Raw genomic sequence first — 18,962 nt, 5'->3', positions numbered from 1 at the left:
AGCATTAATGCAGCAGCAGAAATTATAATTACATTAAGTTATGCTCAAAATGTACTTCACAGTTTACAATCGGTAAACGTATCCATGAACGCGACATAAGTGTCAGTTCTACCAACATTTCAGGCGAAGAAGCCATGTTGATATTTTCTTTCTTTTTTCGTCTTGTACCGACTCACATGTATTTGAGAACGAAAACGCTATTGAAAGGAACCACGAGAAATATGGTGGTTAGAAGTGGATTCTAGTTATCAGTGTTCTATTGTTCTGATGATTAATGGTGGACTGAAATGTAAATGTTGTCTGTATGGTATTGTTAACATTGGATAAAACTTAACGAAAATGTCTTCTATGCATTTCGTTGTTCATCCTTTACCTGGGACAGAGGATCAACTGATAGATAGGTAAGCCTATTATCCAACTTTCTACATGACTCCATTACGGTTGTAGAATTTAATCAGATATTTTAGGGAAGCTAGAAAACACATCTTAAACATATTTTGAGAAAATTGTATCTTCGACGATGACTTGTTCGGATTATTATAGTTTTTTTTTTTTGTACAAAAATATTTTTTTATGAATTAATGATGTTGAATAAATTTTGTCTCCCATAGCAAATTTTATGGAAAGTAGCTTTTTGGATGGCCTAACGATGATCATCTACATTCTACAATGATGTTATAGGTCAATTTGCGAACCCCGGTGTATTTTATTTTAAAAATATATATAAAAAAATATGAATGATGTTATTCTCTTATAATAATATAAGTATTCAGAGTCAGCATAATTTCAAAGACGATACAGTTCTATGAAGCTCCAGTGTTCCTAAAATAAAACACTGGATAGCATGGTGTATAATATGTTAATAACAATGCCCTAATTAGGTTTAGAGCCCAAAGGAAGGAACATATTATGTACTAAACATTCATTGCATAAAATTTCATGACTTCATTTAATTAATAATTGCTAATGAGAATATAAACTATTGTTAAACTTAAAAACTAGTACCAAAATTCAAATCAGTATTCTTTTTATAGATTAAACTGAAAAATTAGTCAATTGATTATTAAAAAAAAATCTTTCAAAATGGTCCATATTAACTAATATACCATTATTAGATTATTATATTACATATCCATACAGAATTTAAATTAAAAACAAATCTAAATCTATGAATTAAGGAATAATTGCATTAGTGGAGAATAACTAATGTTATACCAGTGTTTTGGTGTTGAAATTGAAAAATTGATGTTCAATTTTATTTTCCCAGAATCTAGAGATATTTATGTTAATAATAAAATTTAAATGAGATTGTTTTTTATTTGATTGTCCATTGTTTACAAAGCTTATTTGTATTCACTTGTTGTAGGCTTAGAGAGGTTGCTGAGAGATGGAATAGATTTGGAACAGGAGCTGGCTCCCCAGCATTATGCTCTTTGAGAGGAGTGCGTGCTGTGGCTGCTGGTCCTGCTCATATAGCCTGTTTACAAGAAGATGGTACAATATGCCGGGCTGCATTCTCAATCATACCTGACAGATTGGATTTGAGCAAGGCTGATGCAAGTAAAAATGGTGGAAATGGTGGCGGTGGAAGCGGAGGAGGTGGGACGAGTGGAGGGAAGCAAGGGGGAAGTGGTAGTGGTTGTGGCTCACGTCAGCAGCCACGCACAAGAGCAAGAATTATGAGAAATTCTATCCGAGCAGCTCCAAGCTCACAAGGTACAATACAGGTTTTTTATTGTAAAATTTTCTTTATTTTATTAGCATTATACATAATTAATTATACATGTTAATATAACAATCCTGCTAGAATATTCTAGAATTTAACTACAATAGAACAAAGAAGATTTTAATATGATTCATATTTTGTGTATAACTTTCTATTAATAATTAAATGAATAAGTAATTAAATAAATAAATAAAAAACACTTTATTGTACAATGCACAGATATACCATACAATAATATACAAAAAGAATCTTCACCATACAAATTGGTGGCCTTATCGCTTTGAAGCGATTTCTTCCAGGCAACCTTGGGATATAGGAAAATGAAAAGATTGAAAAAGGTAGATAGTGCATATACAAGGAGTGAATACAAATAAAAATAGATATGAGTAAGTTATAAAATTACATACTTACATATAACAAAAGAAAGAAAGAAAGAAAACGTGCAGAAGAGGATATATAAAAATTTCAAGTAGAGAAATAGGTAAAACAGAACAGATACAGAATGACTATGAGGACAGATAATATTTTTTAATTGCAGCTTTAAAACTATTCAAAGTTTGCGCTTGCTTTATTGCGGTTTTAATTACAACTTTTACTACTAAATACAATAAATAAAAAGCGTTAATTGTATGGTTGCTTCTACTTTATAGTACCCATTTAAAATGTGGATTATTTGATATTCCAGATTCTTAATTTATCTGTGTCCTAAATGATTCAAAATAATTTTGTATTTAATTATTCTGACTATGTTATTTCACATTTTATAATGTATTGGAATCCATAATTCAAGTTAATACTACTTACTTTCAGTGATACGCATGATCGCGATCAAGACGAACATTATTATAAAATTATATCTCTACAAGTATAAAGGCACCTGTATAATATAAAGGCTCACTGTCAAACAAAGTTTTTTCATTAGTTGCTTTTCAAGATTTAGAAATAATTAATTTTCTTTAAAAAAAATCAGTAATTAAGTTTTTATGCATAGTGGATGACCTGGGTGCACATAGGGTATTTGAAATGAATAAAACACTGACTTATTATTTTTAATTACACAATCTTTCACAATGACTATATATGAATCAGATGTAAGGATAGTAACAAAAGTAATTAAACCAAAAAAAATGCTAACATATTTCAGGAATATATGTTCTTTTATGATAATGATTCTAATAATTATTAGAAACACAAAACATTGTAAGAATGTATAGATGCTTTTTCCTCTTTTAAAACAATTATTGATAGACAAGCATATAGGCTATTTTTTTTCTCAGGTCTATACAAGTGAAGCTAAATTAGTTTTTAAGCATGATCAATATAACAATTAAAAACATTTACAATAACAATTAACAATACAATATGATATACTATACATCATATTGTATTGTTACAATACATTTCATGAGAGTTGTTATCCTATTTTTTTTTTCTAATTATTAGTTATTACCATTAAATTCTGTTCACCCTTTTTAGAATTTTATTGTGGTGTTCTTTGATTGTGAATATGTTTCTTCTGTATATTAAAAAAACATTTAATTCTTTAATATACAGAAGAAACATATTATATAGATGTATCAGGTAGGTGCAAATGTGGATGTGAGAATTGTATAAAGAAACTAAGAATTCCAATAAATGCATTTAATACTGTTCAAATTTTTATCCAATTTCACCAACATTATATTGTTACCTTGATAATATTTGGGCATTTCTCTGTAAGCTCGGGAGGCTCTGGAATCTGTCCTATTCAAATATTGTCCTGGCAATTTTTTTAATAATTTCCCAAAAACCGTGTTCTGTTTTTAAGAAAATTAACTAGGTATTATTTAAGTCAAATGAGGAGGCCCACTGAATTTATACGTGTTTCTCGAGTTATTAACGATTTTCCAAGAAATCCTGACAGAAGACTGTTTTACGTTAAAAAAAGTCACTTTACAGTAGTCAAGTTTGTATTATATTTCATTTATTTTCTCGTATCAATAATATACCAAGTTTATTTATGAAAAATGAAGAGAAAACCACTTTCTTTTACCATTCAGATCAGAAATACTTGAAACAGTATGTAGTTATCGAGATCTATAAAATCTAATCATTATACATAATAGCAAATACCAATCCTTTAACAATAATTTATACTGTATTCATTGATATATTAACTTTAAATAATACTAGCGGTCCGCCCCGGCTTCGCCCGTGGTTCATAATACATATTTACGTTTTCTCTACATAAGAACCATCCTCGTACTTCAAGGAATATAATAAAAAAAGAATTATCGAAATCGGTTCAGCCGTTCTCGAGTTATGCGCTTACCAACACATTTGGCGATTCATTTTTATATATAAGAAGACTAGCGGTCCGCCCCGGCTTCGCCCGTGGTACATATTTACGTTTTCTCTACATAAGAACCATCCTCGTACTTCAAGGAATATAATAAAAAAAGAATTATCGAAATCGGTTCAGCCGTTCTCGAGTTATGCGCTTACCAACACATTTTGCGATTCATTTTTATATATAAGAAGAAGATAAGAAGAAGAAGAAGAAGATAATTATTAATATTTTCTTTCAAATATTTGATGTGAAATTTCAACTGAAATATATAAACCTAAGATTATTTCTGCACACAAATAAAAATTAACTTAATATGTATTAAACAAAAATATGTGATTTTTTTAATTTCGTTGGAAGACCTGCTACTAATGTGGCAGGTCTTCCAACGACTTACTCTTGTTTTTTTTTTACACTTACTTTTTCTATCTTCTTTGGTACTTCAATCATTTCTGAAACTGATAAGATTCGGCTAGGTAATGTTTACTTTTATTACTCCAAATGAGCTATACTTTCACCTCTTTAAAACTATTACACATATAACAAGTTCACCCTGTATATATGCCCTCTCTAAACGGCTAACAAGGGCAAGACAGATGTGAGAGAACCTGAACTTCTCATTCTAAACTCCGAACGGCAGAAGCGCCAATCCCTGTCACCTCGCCACAAGGTGCCTTGAAAGGTGCTTACATTTTTTATAATTGTTATTTGTTTAGGCTCAACAAGTCGTGCAACTGGCGTTATAATTGGTGCATCGGGGTCAGGCCGAGTAGTGTCTGCAGTACCTGCTCCTTTTGTGCCTGAAGATCTGGTCACTCAAGCCCAAGTTGTATTGCAAGGAAAAAGCAGAAGCCTTATCATACGGGAGCTGCAGGTAAATATAAAATAGTATTACAACTAGCGGTCCGCCCCGGCTTCGCCCGTGGTACATATTTACATTTTCTCTACATAAAAACCATCCTCGTGCTTCAAGGAATATAATAAAAAAAGAATTATCGAAATCGGTTCAGCCGTTCTCGAGTTATGCGCTTACCAACACATTTTGCGATTCATTTTTATATATAAGAAGAAGATATCAAATCTTTATTTAAAAAGAAAACATTTTTATTTAGTAAATATTTTTTTACAGAGGACAAATTTGGACGTGAATCTAGCGGTGAACAACTTGCTGTCGCGTGACGACGAGGAAGGGGAAGAGCCTGAAGGCGGTGAGGGTGGCGATGGATATGTGCCGGAGGATCTCATCTCACTACTCGATGGCGGTTTCCACGCCAGCCAGCAGGACCAGTCTGTCATCATCGACGCAGACGCCATGTTCTCCGAGGACATCTTCGGGTACGCGGCTATCAGAAGGTACACCTGTCAAGCTACGCTCCTTGGCCTCTTATGTCCTCAGCCCTCAGTGTTGAATGTAGTCCTCAATCCAATATAGCACGCAAAAGCTTACGCAATTTCTGTTTTTGTTTTTTTATTGTTTTTCTTATTAGTACTTGTAACTGGAAGTCATGGTGTCACATTGCAAAGGGTTTTTATACCCATCCGTATTACTAACTGTTATTTATATTGTTAATTTTTTTTATCTTTTGTTCTCGCACATTTTGTAGTCATTAGTTTAAATAACAGTTACTGGTATTTTGGTCTCAAGAAACCCAGTTGCGTTGTGATTCCATGGCGTGTTGAATAGTCATTTAATAAATACTAAGTAGTTATATTAACAGTCGCAGTGGGGGTGGCGGTGGTAGTGGTGGCGGCCGAGCTGGCGCCAGCCGCGAGAGCAGCAGCTCGGCTCAAGAAAGACCCTCGGAATTCAGTCGCTGGCGTGAACGTCAATACTTTGGACCTCGCCGATGGCTCGAATCTGCTCTCCGTGATACTTCTTGGGACAAGGAAGGGGGTATGATTATATAAACACTGACATTGTTATATTTTTACGTTTTATCTTGTTTTATACTTATTTGTATGTATAGAATGCATCATATTTCATTTAAAATATGTTATGTTTGCAGTTGAAAACAAAAAGAAAGATTCTGCAATGACAGCTTCACCTCTTTGGGTATCTGAAGAATTGGAGTATTGGGATAGCAATATTCGTTTCACACATATTGCAGCAACTTATAGTGAATTGATTGCTGTCTCTACACATGGACAGATACATCAGTGGCGTTGGGCTGACCCACATCCATATCAAAGAAATGATGTATGTTTTTAATATAAAAGTGCCTTGTTTACTTAACCAATTTTAATGCAAAAAATAATAATTAAATATTAATATTCATTAATTATTTTCTAGACTTTGGGTAATATCGCCTATCATCCACGTAGCAATTATCTTGGCTTACTTTCGGGGGAAAGAATTGTGAATATCAGTGCTGCTGGTATAAGAATCTCGGTTTTGACTGACTCTGGACGAATTGCAACATTCTTGGACGAGTCTATTGGTATGAAGATAATTTTTTTAATCGTTAATTTTTGCTATCTGCTCTAAGTTCTTATTATATTAACTAACAATTTCATTCGTAGCTCACGCACCTGGCGCTACGCGTTTGGAGCATCCACTGCAGACATTTACAGAGTTTGGTTCAGACAAACCAATTTCTCTTCATGTATGTTCACTGTATACTGTTGCAAGATTGGACTCTGGAGCATTGTATTGGTGGTATGTTTAATATTAGATTCTCTAAAAAGTAACTCGACCTTGTTTTCATAGAAATTTGATACATTTACTTAACTAAAAATAATGTTCCAATATTTTACTATTTGTAGGGGTGTATTACCGCTCGGACAGCGTGCTCGACTTTGGGAAAAACATCGTGCTCGATCTCGTAAACAACAGCGTGGCCACTCGTCGACTACTCCGCAAGATTTGCAAGCAGGACAAAGTGTTACTATGAAAAATGCACCAATGTATCAGCCAGGAGCTGTTGGTAAGTTCTTTAAATTTATGTACATAAATTTTTGGGGTTGATTGTTCAATTTTACCTATAATTAAATAAGTACAAGGATAACAGTGGCGGTACGTTCATACAAGCCGAAAAGCCCGGCTTGCCTTAGAAATTCGCTACGAGACAGGAAAATACGTAATATAGTAATATATATTCACGTTTGAATACTCGCGCACAATGAGCAATTCATAATTTGCTCCGAAATTCAATGAAAACTCACCTACAATATAATATATAATACGCCTAGCATAAAACAATGACGAATTCGAGTAAACTTTTTAATTTCTTCCTATCGGAATAAGGTCATACCTTTTATTTGGACGTTACAACCTAAATTGGATGGATTATAAACAGTGCGGTGTCTCGCTTGCACGCGTGGGCTTTTACCGGGCTTTGCGCTCATCTCTTCTAACGTATGAAATTTCGCCCGAGTACTAGGTATGTTACATGACTATACCCGGCGCGGCCTAAGATGATCCCTATGACAGTTCGTCTTAGTGATTGCTCATATGATGGATCGTGTCGATACTTTACTATTTTATAGGCTAAGGCGTGGTTTGCATTCAGCCACGTCGGTAAACATGTTTTTACAAATATTATAAAATGAATTTTTAACGTCTATTATGTAAACGAAACGGTAAGTAAAACGAAAGTTTTCCAAAACATAAAAATGCACCTTATCATTTTCTCGTAATCTTTAACCCGTTTAACACAGTGTATATTATTTTATCATGAAAATGGAATCCCCCATTTAATTTTTCTAAAAAACTTATATTATCATAGGTAAGTAAATTAACGCGAACGCTAATTAATTAATTAATTATGCTGCGATCTTCTGTTCCATTCAATAGAGAATGAACTATAGCTTAAGCATGGAAAAAATGTGAACTCGTTTCCATTATCGAAATTTGTTTATCGATACTTTCCGCACTAGTCGATAAATGCCAACGATGTAAGTTTTGAAGGACGTAAACGTAAAGTCAGATTGATATAATTTCTCGTAAATGTTAAGAATTGTTATAATTCCAACGGAATATCATTGTAATGGCATAAAGCTACGTAAAAATTAATAAATGCCATTTTTAGACGCCTCCAATACGTTTCTAATTTAATGGTGACGCCATTACAAGTTTGTCTCTTGAGAATAACTGTCAATGTCATAGGGATCATCTTAGGCCGCGCCGGGTATAGGTATGTAGCATACCTAGTTATAGAACTCTATAGCAATTTCTTTGGCGAACAAAGCCCGGCTTTAACAGTGTGAAGATATATACGATTGCGCGAATGAACGTCGTGAATATTATTGTTAAATGTTATTATAGTTTGTTTGAGCGGGTGATTATACCGGTGTAATTTAGGTTACGTTTTTCGAATTTTGTGGTAAAATGAGTGTCGTGACAGCAGATTGTGTTGTAAATCGTGATGGTTTGCTTTGTGCTCAGCGGGGGAAAGGTAAAATCGTTAAACTTTACTGAAAAACAACAATTAATTTCTTCATCAAAACCAACTCCCGATTTGTGCATTACCGAAACTAGTAAGTCACATAAACTAAATTTTAATAATTGTAATGTTTACGAAGGATTTCATGAATGAGAATTGCTTAGAAGAAGCCTTTCCCCAGCTGTTGAAACTTGCACATTTGGTAGTTACGATTCCTGCTAGTAAGTAGGTAGTAGTCATAGAAATCTAAATAACAAGACACTAGAAGTCGTAAGCGCGCGTGACCTTGTCGCCACTCAGGTGACATTCACATCACCAGCGTGTTCGTCACTGTTCAGTTGCTCTGGAGACGTATGTGTATAAACATGGTGTGTTTCAGCATATCCCATTGCGGAAATTCTTCCACAAGTTGTAATTATACTAATAAAGGAATAATATTTCATCGGTAAATATTTCTTTTTTAGAAATAATGCCGTTTTTCCTTAAAATTATAGAATATTTACAAGTATTACGAGTGTCACCATAGTAATCGAAATAACAATGAATGACACAGTCTACCATTCTTATTATCACGTTTAACACAAATTTCAACCTTATTTCTAAGAGTTTATGTTCAAAGTTATATCTATTGAAAATTGACAACTTCTGTTGTAGAAAAGCCGAATTTTTTCGTATTGGAACAAAAAGAAACAAAACGTCTCATATACTTAGGGATGTTATTCTAAAATAAACCGTAAATTCGTGCGTTAGGATACATATTAAAAAGCTTAATTTAATATTTAAGTTAGTTTTCACTAAAATCAATCTGTCCAATAAAAGGCATAGTTTACTTGTGTGTACTGTTTAGCTATCGGTTTAAATGTGTTGATTTTGGCGACAGCGGTTTTCATATGAATTATCACATTATAGCACTTCTATGTGTCTTGTTATTTAGATTTCTATGGTAGTAGTTCTTCCACGGAGCGTGATTTCTCATCGTTAAATCGTATTCATAGGTACGTAATTAATTATTAAGAAATACACAAGGCCAAGAACGCCTTTCTGAATTAGGTATCAATAATTGCCATGGAAAAGGAGCTGATAGGTATAGTAGAGCCATTTTAATAGGCAACATTTGACAGTTCAACAAAATTCAACAATGTAACCTAGTAACGACGACATAGAATAACATGATATTTCGTTTTGTTAGAACTGCACATTTGCTTAACTCTTTTCAATTACGATTACATATTTATAATAATAATGACCGATACAAGTAATTTTAAGATTTCATTTTACTGATAAACCATTCTAAACATAATAAACAATTTCTGATTTAAAGAACTGACGTTGCTACAATTTTGTGTCAATAAACCTTTTTTCTTTTTAAATACCAGAGACGTTACTCTAAAAATCGAAATCTGACATCTAGAATCGAATGCATTGATTACTTGGGAATAAAAATCATCATAAATTATTGACATGTGTTTCAAGTTCGATTGACAAATGTTTCAAGTCGTATCGATTAATTCACTTTAATCGATGTTTTTAAGCAGGTTACCACCCTATGAAGATAAAATTGATAGACGTCAAATGTTGCCTATTAAATTGGCTCGACAATAATTGAATTCTAAAACAAACGCCTACTTTCTATAATTCCGATGTCATAAAATCTTTCCTTCAGAAAGCTTGGCGTTTTGAATTCGAATATAAATGATCTGTACAATTTTATTAATACATAATATAATATAATGTCATACAGTTTAATATAATTTATCGATTTTAATGATAAACGTTTGACTCAACTGTTTGTGGGCGCGCGTGAAAATTTAATAGATTTGATTCGGTATGTTCACGTTTTTTTATAAGTTTTATAACGAACATAATTACACAGTATACCTAGGTAGGTATCTTATTCATGAAAAGGGTACCCATCAAACACTTATAAAAATTTGGGCTTGCCCAGTCCTTACACCCTAGGCACGCCACTGAAGGATAAGTATTCAATATGAACTGATTTATTTTTCAGGATTTAATATGTCAACTGGAGTACCTAAAGTGGGTATCCTACAAAATGCTGCATGGAATCTATCTGACACTTGCAGATTTAAGCTCCTACCAGCTCCACAGCCTGATCGCTCAGTATCTGACAAGGATAAAAGAGATTTACAGGTTTGTTTTTATTATGTTACTGTTCAATATGCGGGTGGAATTGCTACAAAAGTAAGAAGTTTACATTGCAATTTTTACAAATGTAAAAACATTGAAACTAATTTTGTTCTAGAACCAATCTCCTCTCACTGTATCATCCGTGAAGGCATCATCGTCAAACAGTTCAAATAAGGACAATTCAAAAGATAGCAATAAAGATATGGCGGACCGTTTGGACATGCCGCCACCACCAAGCCCTGCGTCTTCTACCTGCAGTGACACCAGCACATCACACAGTAAGTATTATAGTAAATATTTCTAGGATGGTGCATGTCAATTAATGTTAATTATTTTCTAAAATAATGCTTTTATTTTAGAAAGGGCAAAGCGTGTCACAGTTCGTGGTGAAGAAGGTTCTTCTAATGATGGTACTAAACGTGACGAAGAAGAATGGCCGCTTAAAGAAGTTGTTTTCCTTGAAGATGTTAAGAGTGTGCCACTTGGTCGTGTGCTTAAAGTTGATGGAGCATACGCGGCTGTACGATTTCCTTCAGTTGGAAAGGATGGAAAGGAAATAATTCCATCTACCCCAGATGATTGGACAGCACTTCTACAAGATTGTCGTTTAGTTCGCAAAGATGATCTGGTTGCTGTTAAATGGGGTGCTGGTGGCTCAGCTGGTCCTCGCGGACCGGACTGCTTGCAACGATCTCCACGAAAAATCGCACTTCCACCTGAACTACAAGTCATTACTATTGCTGTAAGTATATATGTATTTATAAACAACTAATGGCCAGTTTTTTTTCACTATATTTATACATATGCAGTTAAACTTTTCTGTAAAATAAAATGGCAATCACAAATAATGAATCGAAATATTTCCTTATTCGAAAAGTGTAAAAAACGCTATCAATCATTATCTGTAAATGTTATCAAACTAAAACATTTATTTATTCAATCAGTGCTGGAAGCACTTTTGAATCGTCACAGTTTTACCATTTACCATCGATTCGGAAAGCAGTAACTATGGAAAACAATCGGCACTAAGGGCGCTTAAAATTTATGCGCTTCGTGCGACAGTTTCGCGCCGCGAACGTCCGCGAGTGTTCGCAGTACCGGCGCCGCACTTTTGACGCACAGAGCGTTTTGTATGAAAAAAGAGGAACGGCCGTGCGCTCTACGTCTAACGCACCGCAGCAATCGAAAGCGCCCTAAACTCCATAGTTGCTCTTTCAAATCATGTCAATTTTACATAATCATATTTTCCGTTTATTAAATCTCAGTATAATTTTTAATATATATTTTTAGGTTGACAATCGTGGCGTGCACGCCGTAGTACGACGTCCAGGTGGTGCATTGGCTTATGCCGTATATGCCGTGGGAACAACACGTGCTCTGACAGATAGTGTATTTCCTACTGACCATACTGCCCTGTTGGGGCACTCAAATGGACATTTGATTCAACTGGCCACTGCTGCCGAAGTAAGTTCTTAATTTATTATGTTTTAAGTTTATTTATAAAATAAGCATATTTTTTTATATTTTCAATCTGCACCCATCTTAATATATTAAATAAAAATAAAAAAATAAGAATCATGAATACTTTCTAAGTTTATTTTGTTCTTATTTATTTTATATTAAGTAACTTGTAACATATTTCACAACCTATTATTTTCTTGCGTACTGTATGATATGTGGATTACCGATTTGACGCTCAACTGAGCCAGAGCGGGTCGCTAGTTTGACATATAATAAATAAAGTCAATTAACAATCTTGTGTCTGTGTAGGGAAGCGAGCCAGTAGTGATGATGCTGGACGGCAACAGCGCGCTGTACCCGATCGCGCGCGACTGCGTGGGCATGGTGCGCGAGCCGCCGCCGCTGAACCTGGCGCCCGCGCGAGCTGTCACCGCGCACGCGCTGCCGCTGCACCCGCACGGGCCCGCGCACTCGCACCACGCGGCGCTCAAGTCGCAGGTAATTATATTGACATGCATTTAGCCTAATATGTACATATTTTATTATATATGTTGCGGCTTATTTTTGTGTCTTGACATGTTGAAATTTTAATATATTATGTAATTAATAATTGGTTTGATTACTTTTCTAAGATAGGATATAATTACCCAGTACCAAAATTAAATATTTATTGTAACTTTAATTATTTCTATTGTGTTTAAATAATATTCAAATGTAAGTATGTTTGTGTATCAAGTAGATATTTGATTAAGATTTATATTTTTATAGGTTGCACTCATCATAATTGTAGCCGAACCTCAACATATGATGCCTCGCGTACTCCGATGCGATTTAGATGGCATTCGTCAGTTGCTTCATCAACTGGAGTCAGATTCTAACAGTAATTATTGTTTAACATACTTCTTAACTGTAATCTAAAGATTACAATGAGTAACCACACCTGCGATTGAATTATCGAAATTATTTGTGCTTTTATTATTATTTATTTAATGCTTTTCTTCCAGAACAACAAATTATGTCTATTTTGCAAGAACGCTGTGACGGAAATAGGAATATTCTACATGCATGTGTGCATATGTGCGCACCAACATCTAACAAGGAACCTGACATCGGTAAGTAATATTTTTGTTCAAATTTACCAATAGGCATCTTATATAGTTCTAGTTATAACTTTTACTTTTTCTTAATATCTAGTTGAAAATCCGTCTATGCCAAATATACCGAACGCGTCGAGTGGCGCAAGTAATGAAGAGGCTGTTCCAGCCCTTTCCTGGCCGGGCCCAGAAACATTTGAAGCATCTGGAGATGAAGACAGTCTGATGGGAATTAATAACGGGTAACATTAATGACTATGAATATGTATATAGGGTGTCCCACAATTGGTATACTAAGCACGAAGGAACTTGTAGTTTTGCATACACTGATCACGTAAAAAATACTTAAACAACAAAATTACGTCATAAATTTTTTGCTAAATTTTTCCTGAAAATCCATGTTTTCTTCTCTAGCTTCGCGCAGCCGTCATATACCGCTTCTCTAATGTGAGCATTTTGTCTATGAAAACATAATCTTAGACGATAGCTCATGTGCTGGTGGCAAAAATGGACGGGTTGCTTTTTAAGGGTGTACACAAAGAGTTTTAAGAATTCATCTATTTGAAAAAAAAATGCGTCTGGAATTTTTTAAATATTTTTTACGTACTTAGCGTATGCAAAACTATAACCTCCTTTGAGCTTAGTATACCAACAGTGGGACACCCTGTATAATTAATATTATGTAATGAGCAAACGAAAAAAATATATATCAGGTAGAATCAATTCATAGTTTGTTAATTTTATTAATTTCGTTTTTAACTTTCTTAAAAACGAAAAAATTTAATTACTTACTTACTATTTTATATTTTGCGTATCTTGTGTAATTTTGTTCTATTTTGAGCCTTTTATTTCTTTTTTATAAGCTGCAAAATAAATGATTACTTATATTTAATTACGAAGTAGACCGAGTGTGTAATTGACAATGTGCATACAAGGCTATGGGAATCGTAAATATAAATAAACATTTGTAGCAAAATGTCGAACAGCGGTAACGGTGGGTCGGTGAGCGCGGACCCGGCGGAGCGGCGCGGCAACGCGTTGGCGGCCCTGCGCGCGCTAACCGAGAGTGCGGCGTTGCAGCCCTACTTGATGCAACTGCTTACGGCCAAGTGAGATACTTAAGCTTTTATTCATTCATTATAACTAAAAAAATACCCATTTTTATCTCTAGATATGAAAGATCAATAAATTTTGCTTCCGATTTTTTGAACAATTTATTCTTGCTGTTTGATTTACTTAGCTGTTTTAAAACATATCTTTGTATCTAATCAGGGATGGCATGGGCCAAACTCCACTAATGGCTGCAGTCGCAGAACGCGCTTACCGCGCAGCGCTCGTGTTATTGGACGCGATACGCGCCTGTTCAGATGCGGACGAGATGCAACGTTCCGCCGCTATATTCCCGCCCAATGCACATCCGGATCACTCGCCACTTTTGGTACTCTGCTGTAATGATACTTGCAGCTTTACTTGGACGGGACAAGATCATATCAATCAGGTATTATAATGTTGAATGATTGAATTCTAAACATAGAATACTGTGTTGACGAAGAAGATGCTAACTTTTTATTTTTTCATAGGATATTTTTGAATGCAAAACATGCGGACTTACTGGCTCTTTATGTTGCTGCACCGAATGCGCTAAGGTAAATTTTGTTCAAAGTAAGTTTATATCAATAGTTTGTAATGTTTATGAGGTCAGATAATAAATAATCTTTCGTTCAAATTTTAGGTGTGCCATAAGGGTCATGATTGTAAACTTAAACGTACATCTCCGACTGCGTATTGTGACTGCTGGGAGAAGTGCCGTTGCAAAGCGTTGGTTGGCGGAAACTGGGCCGCTCGATGCGATCTATTGGCCCGACTGGCCAGAGACACGCAGTTAGCTACACACTTTAATTCTAGGTGAGATTTTATAACTATCAAAATATTAAATTCCTTAGTAAATTTAACTATTTGATGGTATACTTAACGCATGTGGATTACATACTTGGAATATGTATTAAACATTAGCTTACTAGTAACTATTTAATTATGTTTTCATTGTTGCAGAGGTGAATCCATCCTCCTCTTCCTCGTTCAAACATTTGGACGCCAAGCGGTAGAACAACGCCAATTCAGAGCAGGAAGCGGCCGAGCCCGTGGTCCAAGAAAGCAGCCCGGTTCTGATGCCGAACTGGATGTACCCGATCATGACTTGGAGCCCCCGCGGTTTGCTAGACGCGCTCTATTGCATTTGTTAGGTATGTCGCTTGTAAATTTTATTAGATGGATGGATGAATGGTATGGTGGATTTCTTTTAAATATATATTTGTTAATTTTTTTTTTTTTTCATATTTATACATGACTATTATCATTTTATAGGATAACTCTTTGGAAGTCTAATTATAATAATTTTTGTCCACAGCGGTCTGGCCGGCAGTAGAAACAGCTATAATGTGCGGCGCTAATGCAAATGAAACTGAAGGTCCATCAACCTCTTCGCACCAACAGTCGGGCACCACGCTTCTCGACAAATTTACACATGCTCTTATTGTAAAGTGTACAAATGAGGTAAGTTGGTAATACTTCCTCCACTTTGTCATTACTGGGTTTTCATATTATATTAACCAAATTAGTTTCTAAAGATATATTATCAAATGTATGTGCTAGTAGATGTTAAGTTAATTTTGTTCATGAATAATGAATAATATTATGACGTGTCAAAATTGCAGCAAGCTTATTATCGGAAGGTATTTGTATTAATTAAGTCGGCAATATTAGAAACTACGTACTTAAAGCTCAACAAAAAAAAATAATAAAATATGTTCCCACAATCTGATTCGTCGTCGTCGTCGTCTCAGCCGTGGGACGTCCACTGCTGGACAAAGACCTCTCTCAAGGATTTCCAGTACGACCGGTCACCGGCGGCCTGCATCCAGCGGCTCCCTGCCACTCGGACCAGGACGTCTGTCCATCTTGTGGGAGGTCAACAATCTGATTATTATAATATAATATACATGTTTATTTTTAATTTGTTTTGAATAGATGCTGGACACATTACTGCACACTCTGATTAGAGAACAGAAAAATGACACCATCCCCGGACGCGCAGAGCGTGCGCGTGAGGTTACGCGCCGATTCGTGCGTTCTGTTGCAAGAATATTTGTTATATTTAGCGTTGAAATGGCGCCAGGAGCAGCTAAGAAAAAAGGGTAAGTTTATTTATGTTTTCTTATTAATAGATACTATTTAAAGTTTTTGTATCAGCATAAATTTTGACAATACATTTAATATATTTATTATAATGTTTTAGGCCTGTTACGATTACCTCATCATTAGTACGTTGCCGCCGTGTTTTTGCCGCCTTAGTGGCTTTAGCCGTGGAAGAATTGGTAGAAGCGGCCGACGCATTGCTAGCACCCGTAAGATTGGGCGTAGTGCGTCCTACAGCGCCGTTCCCACTGGCCACTACTTATGTAGACCTTGTAAATGGGAGCGAAGATTTATTTGGTGTTGAACCACTCTCCACCGGTCATCCACGTCATGCACATGCACGCAGGTACGTTATCATACCCGAAAAAATAAAAAGAAGTGAACAGTGTAGAATTTAAATCAAATGAGAAAGTGTTAAATTTTTTTTTATTTTTTGTAACAATTATAATTTTCGCGACTTACAACTAATGGTGAGATATTAATCACCAAATTAATTTTTTAGAGAATCGAATGTGACTGGCGGTCGTGCTGCCGCGACAGGAGGTACTTCAATAGGCAGTTCCACGTTAGTTCCGGACAGGTCGTCTACACCTGTCGCCACCGAGTATGCTGATGATGTCACGGGTGAAGCGCTCGGTGGTGATGATGATGCTTCAGAAACAGATGAGCCGAACACACCGGCACCTACTCAACAGCCTGACGCTCAACATCATGACGACGCGATGGGCGACAGGTTTGTCTTGTATGAGTGTTGTAAAACTATTACAATAACTTTGAAGTTATGTACATGTATCTAAAGTAGTATCAGTAAATATGAATTTTTAACGTTAAACATTTTTAGGGGAGCGGACCAACACGTGGTCGTTGAAAATGGAACAGAGCGCGCTGAAGGAGGGGAAAGTGAGAGTGAACTAGATATGTTAGCAGAGGTTGAAACCGAGAGTGACTCTGATGATCAAGACAATGCGGAATCTGCGCAACGCAGTGTGCAAACCGGCGCTACACAAGGTTCTGATGCCGGTACGTATCATAATTAGAGGGGGCATAATTAAAAGAAAGGTGCTGTGTTTGTCTATGTTCATTTCAAACACTTTTCTTTTTTTTTTTAATTACTCATCCAGTTTGTTTCTTATGAAGTAAATGTACAGTGTGATGTCATTGAATGCATCCACGTTTAACGCGACGTAAATCGTGCGTTGTTGGCACACAACGCATGATTAGTTTAAAATGTAATAACGCGTTGCACGACGCAGGAATAGCGTCGCTTCTATTGTACCCAGAGGACGAGAGCGGCGACTCCACGCAGCCCGAGGACGAGGACTCGGAGGCCGGCGAGACGGACGAGCAGGAGGGTGAGACGGAGCCCCAGCTGCACGACGGGGAGACTCTGGAGCGACGGGCCGCGCCGCCCACTAGAACCAACTTGGCTCCGCATTCCATGCAGTGGGCTATACGGTAAGCAACTTTATTGTTTAATAGCAAAAAGTGAACATGATTCAACTTCAGACGTAAGTAATCTTTCTCCGACTTCTTCATTAGCCAAACCAGTTTATTTAATTCAGTGAGCACTAACTTTTACACATACAAATAGCGGGTCTGGTCGGGTTATTATTTTCATTTATATCGTAATTAGTATGTCTAGAAAATAACAATTTTTTTTTTGCATTTATCAGATCACGAGAAGCTCTACGCGGTGGGACAAGTGGCACCAGCGGTGTGCGATTGACAAGCGGATCTTCACTAGTGTTCATAGACCCGGCTTCGCTGCGGCGCTCTGCTGCGGCCGCAGCTGCTGGCGCGCACGACCCGCATTCAACATCCACTACTGCGTCTTTCTTGGCCAGGGCTTTTGGTAAGTAATTAATGTAATGATGGAATTAATGAATTTTACGATTGTGTCGTAATTGATAATTTTTGTCACCAAATAAAAAAAAAACACAAACCATCTTTAAGACGATACACAAAAAAAAATCCACTGCTTGGCGGGCGGAGTCTAATAGCTCGCTATCGCGAACGCGGGTGTGCGCGAAGTCATTCTTGCAAACTCGCCGCGCTGCCGCTGGCCGACTCGGGACAAACATGTATGGAGTCGTCATACAGTTATAATATTGTTATACATTTATTCAATTGTTGATTTATTGGTTTTATTTTCTTGCTTATAAACAAATAATCTTCTTTCCAACAACTACTTAGACATTATTAATAATTATTATTATTTCGTAATGTTTACTTTATTACAAAATAATACAGGTTATAAATAATCTTTAAAATAACAAAAAATATTGTTACTCTGAAAAAATGAAATGGTAATCAATAACGCGGACTACTGAATTGATTTAGATAGAATTTGATGCTGACGTAGATATTACATCATGCCCAGAAATGAAAGGTACTATTTCTGAAAGAAGTTATAAACCCTAATTCTTCTCAGTCAAAGTCAAGAGTGGAAGATATCACTAATACAGTAAAACTGATGCGAAACTTTGGATGTTAATTTGTATATTTTTTTGTTAGTTGTTACTTAATCACGTCAAGACTACATTACCAATTTTGATAAAATATAGCTAATTGCCTGGATTTACACATAGGATACTTTTTATCCGAACTGAACACTTCTGTGGGATAAAACA

General features: G+C 35.7%; 1 protein-coding gene across 11 annotated transcripts in view; it reads left to right on the top strand.

The window, feature by feature from the left end:
• The first annotated feature begins 136 nt into the window (after positions 1 to 136).
• hyd (E3 ubiquitin-protein ligase hyd) overlaps positions 137 to 18,962 on the top strand; it is a 44,932-nt gene continuing 26,106 nt past the window's right edge. For 3 of the 11 annotated variants that reach the window (XM_090119739.1, XM_090119742.1, XM_090119736.1), the window contains exons 1-29: positions 137 to 401; positions 1,367 to 1,716; positions 4,769 to 4,926; positions 5,182 to 5,405; positions 5,759 to 5,946; positions 6,059 to 6,249; positions 6,343 to 6,490; positions 6,573 to 6,708; positions 6,816 to 6,976; positions 10,443 to 10,585; positions 10,698 to 10,860; positions 10,942 to 11,324; positions 11,873 to 12,046; positions 12,353 to 12,541; positions 12,812 to 12,923; positions 13,048 to 13,155; positions 13,238 to 13,379; positions 14,109 to 14,246; positions 14,410 to 14,635; positions 14,718 to 14,783; positions 14,870 to 15,042; positions 15,190 to 15,380; positions 15,545 to 15,690; positions 16,165 to 16,331; positions 16,433 to 16,678; positions 16,835 to 17,065; positions 17,174 to 17,352; positions 17,586 to 17,787; positions 18,006 to 18,184. In XM_090119739.1, the coding sequence (XP_089975865.1) occupies positions 340 to 401; positions 1,367 to 1,716; positions 4,769 to 4,926; positions 5,182 to 5,405; positions 5,759 to 5,946; positions 6,059 to 6,249; positions 6,343 to 6,490; positions 6,573 to 6,708; positions 6,816 to 6,976; positions 10,443 to 10,585; positions 10,698 to 10,860; positions 10,942 to 11,324; positions 11,873 to 12,046; positions 12,353 to 12,541; positions 12,812 to 12,923; positions 13,048 to 13,155; positions 13,238 to 13,379; positions 14,109 to 14,246; positions 14,410 to 14,635; positions 14,718 to 14,783; positions 14,870 to 15,042; positions 15,190 to 15,380; positions 15,545 to 15,690; positions 16,165 to 16,331; positions 16,433 to 16,678; positions 16,835 to 17,065; positions 17,174 to 17,352; positions 17,586 to 17,787; positions 18,006 to 18,184 (5,176 nt within the window). In that variant the 5' untranslated portion in view covers positions 137 to 339. The remainder of the gene's footprint in view (positions 402 to 1,366; positions 1,717 to 4,768; positions 4,927 to 5,181; positions 5,406 to 5,758; positions 5,947 to 6,058; positions 6,250 to 6,342; positions 6,491 to 6,572; positions 6,709 to 6,815; positions 6,977 to 10,442; positions 10,586 to 10,697; positions 10,861 to 10,941; positions 11,325 to 11,872; positions 12,047 to 12,352; positions 12,542 to 12,811; positions 12,924 to 13,047; positions 13,156 to 13,237; positions 13,380 to 14,108; positions 14,247 to 14,409; positions 14,636 to 14,717; positions 14,784 to 14,869; positions 15,043 to 15,189; positions 15,381 to 15,544; positions 15,691 to 16,164; positions 16,332 to 16,432; positions 16,679 to 16,834; positions 17,066 to 17,173; positions 17,353 to 17,585; positions 17,788 to 18,005; positions 18,185 to 18,962) is intronic. The other 8 variants (XM_090119746.1, XM_090119740.1, XM_090119743.1 and 5 more) reach the window with 7 other exon arrangements.

Source organism: Colias eurytheme, chromosome 3 (assembly GCF_061535395.1).
Source record: "Colias eurytheme isolate Ceu_HAF_F1 chromosome 3, ilColEury1 Martin Lab GWU primary, whole genome shotgun sequence".
Classification (NCBI taxonomy): domain Eukaryota; kingdom Metazoa; phylum Arthropoda; class Insecta; order Lepidoptera; family Pieridae; genus Colias; species Colias eurytheme.
This window is presented reverse-complemented; position numbering and strand designations above follow the sequence as displayed.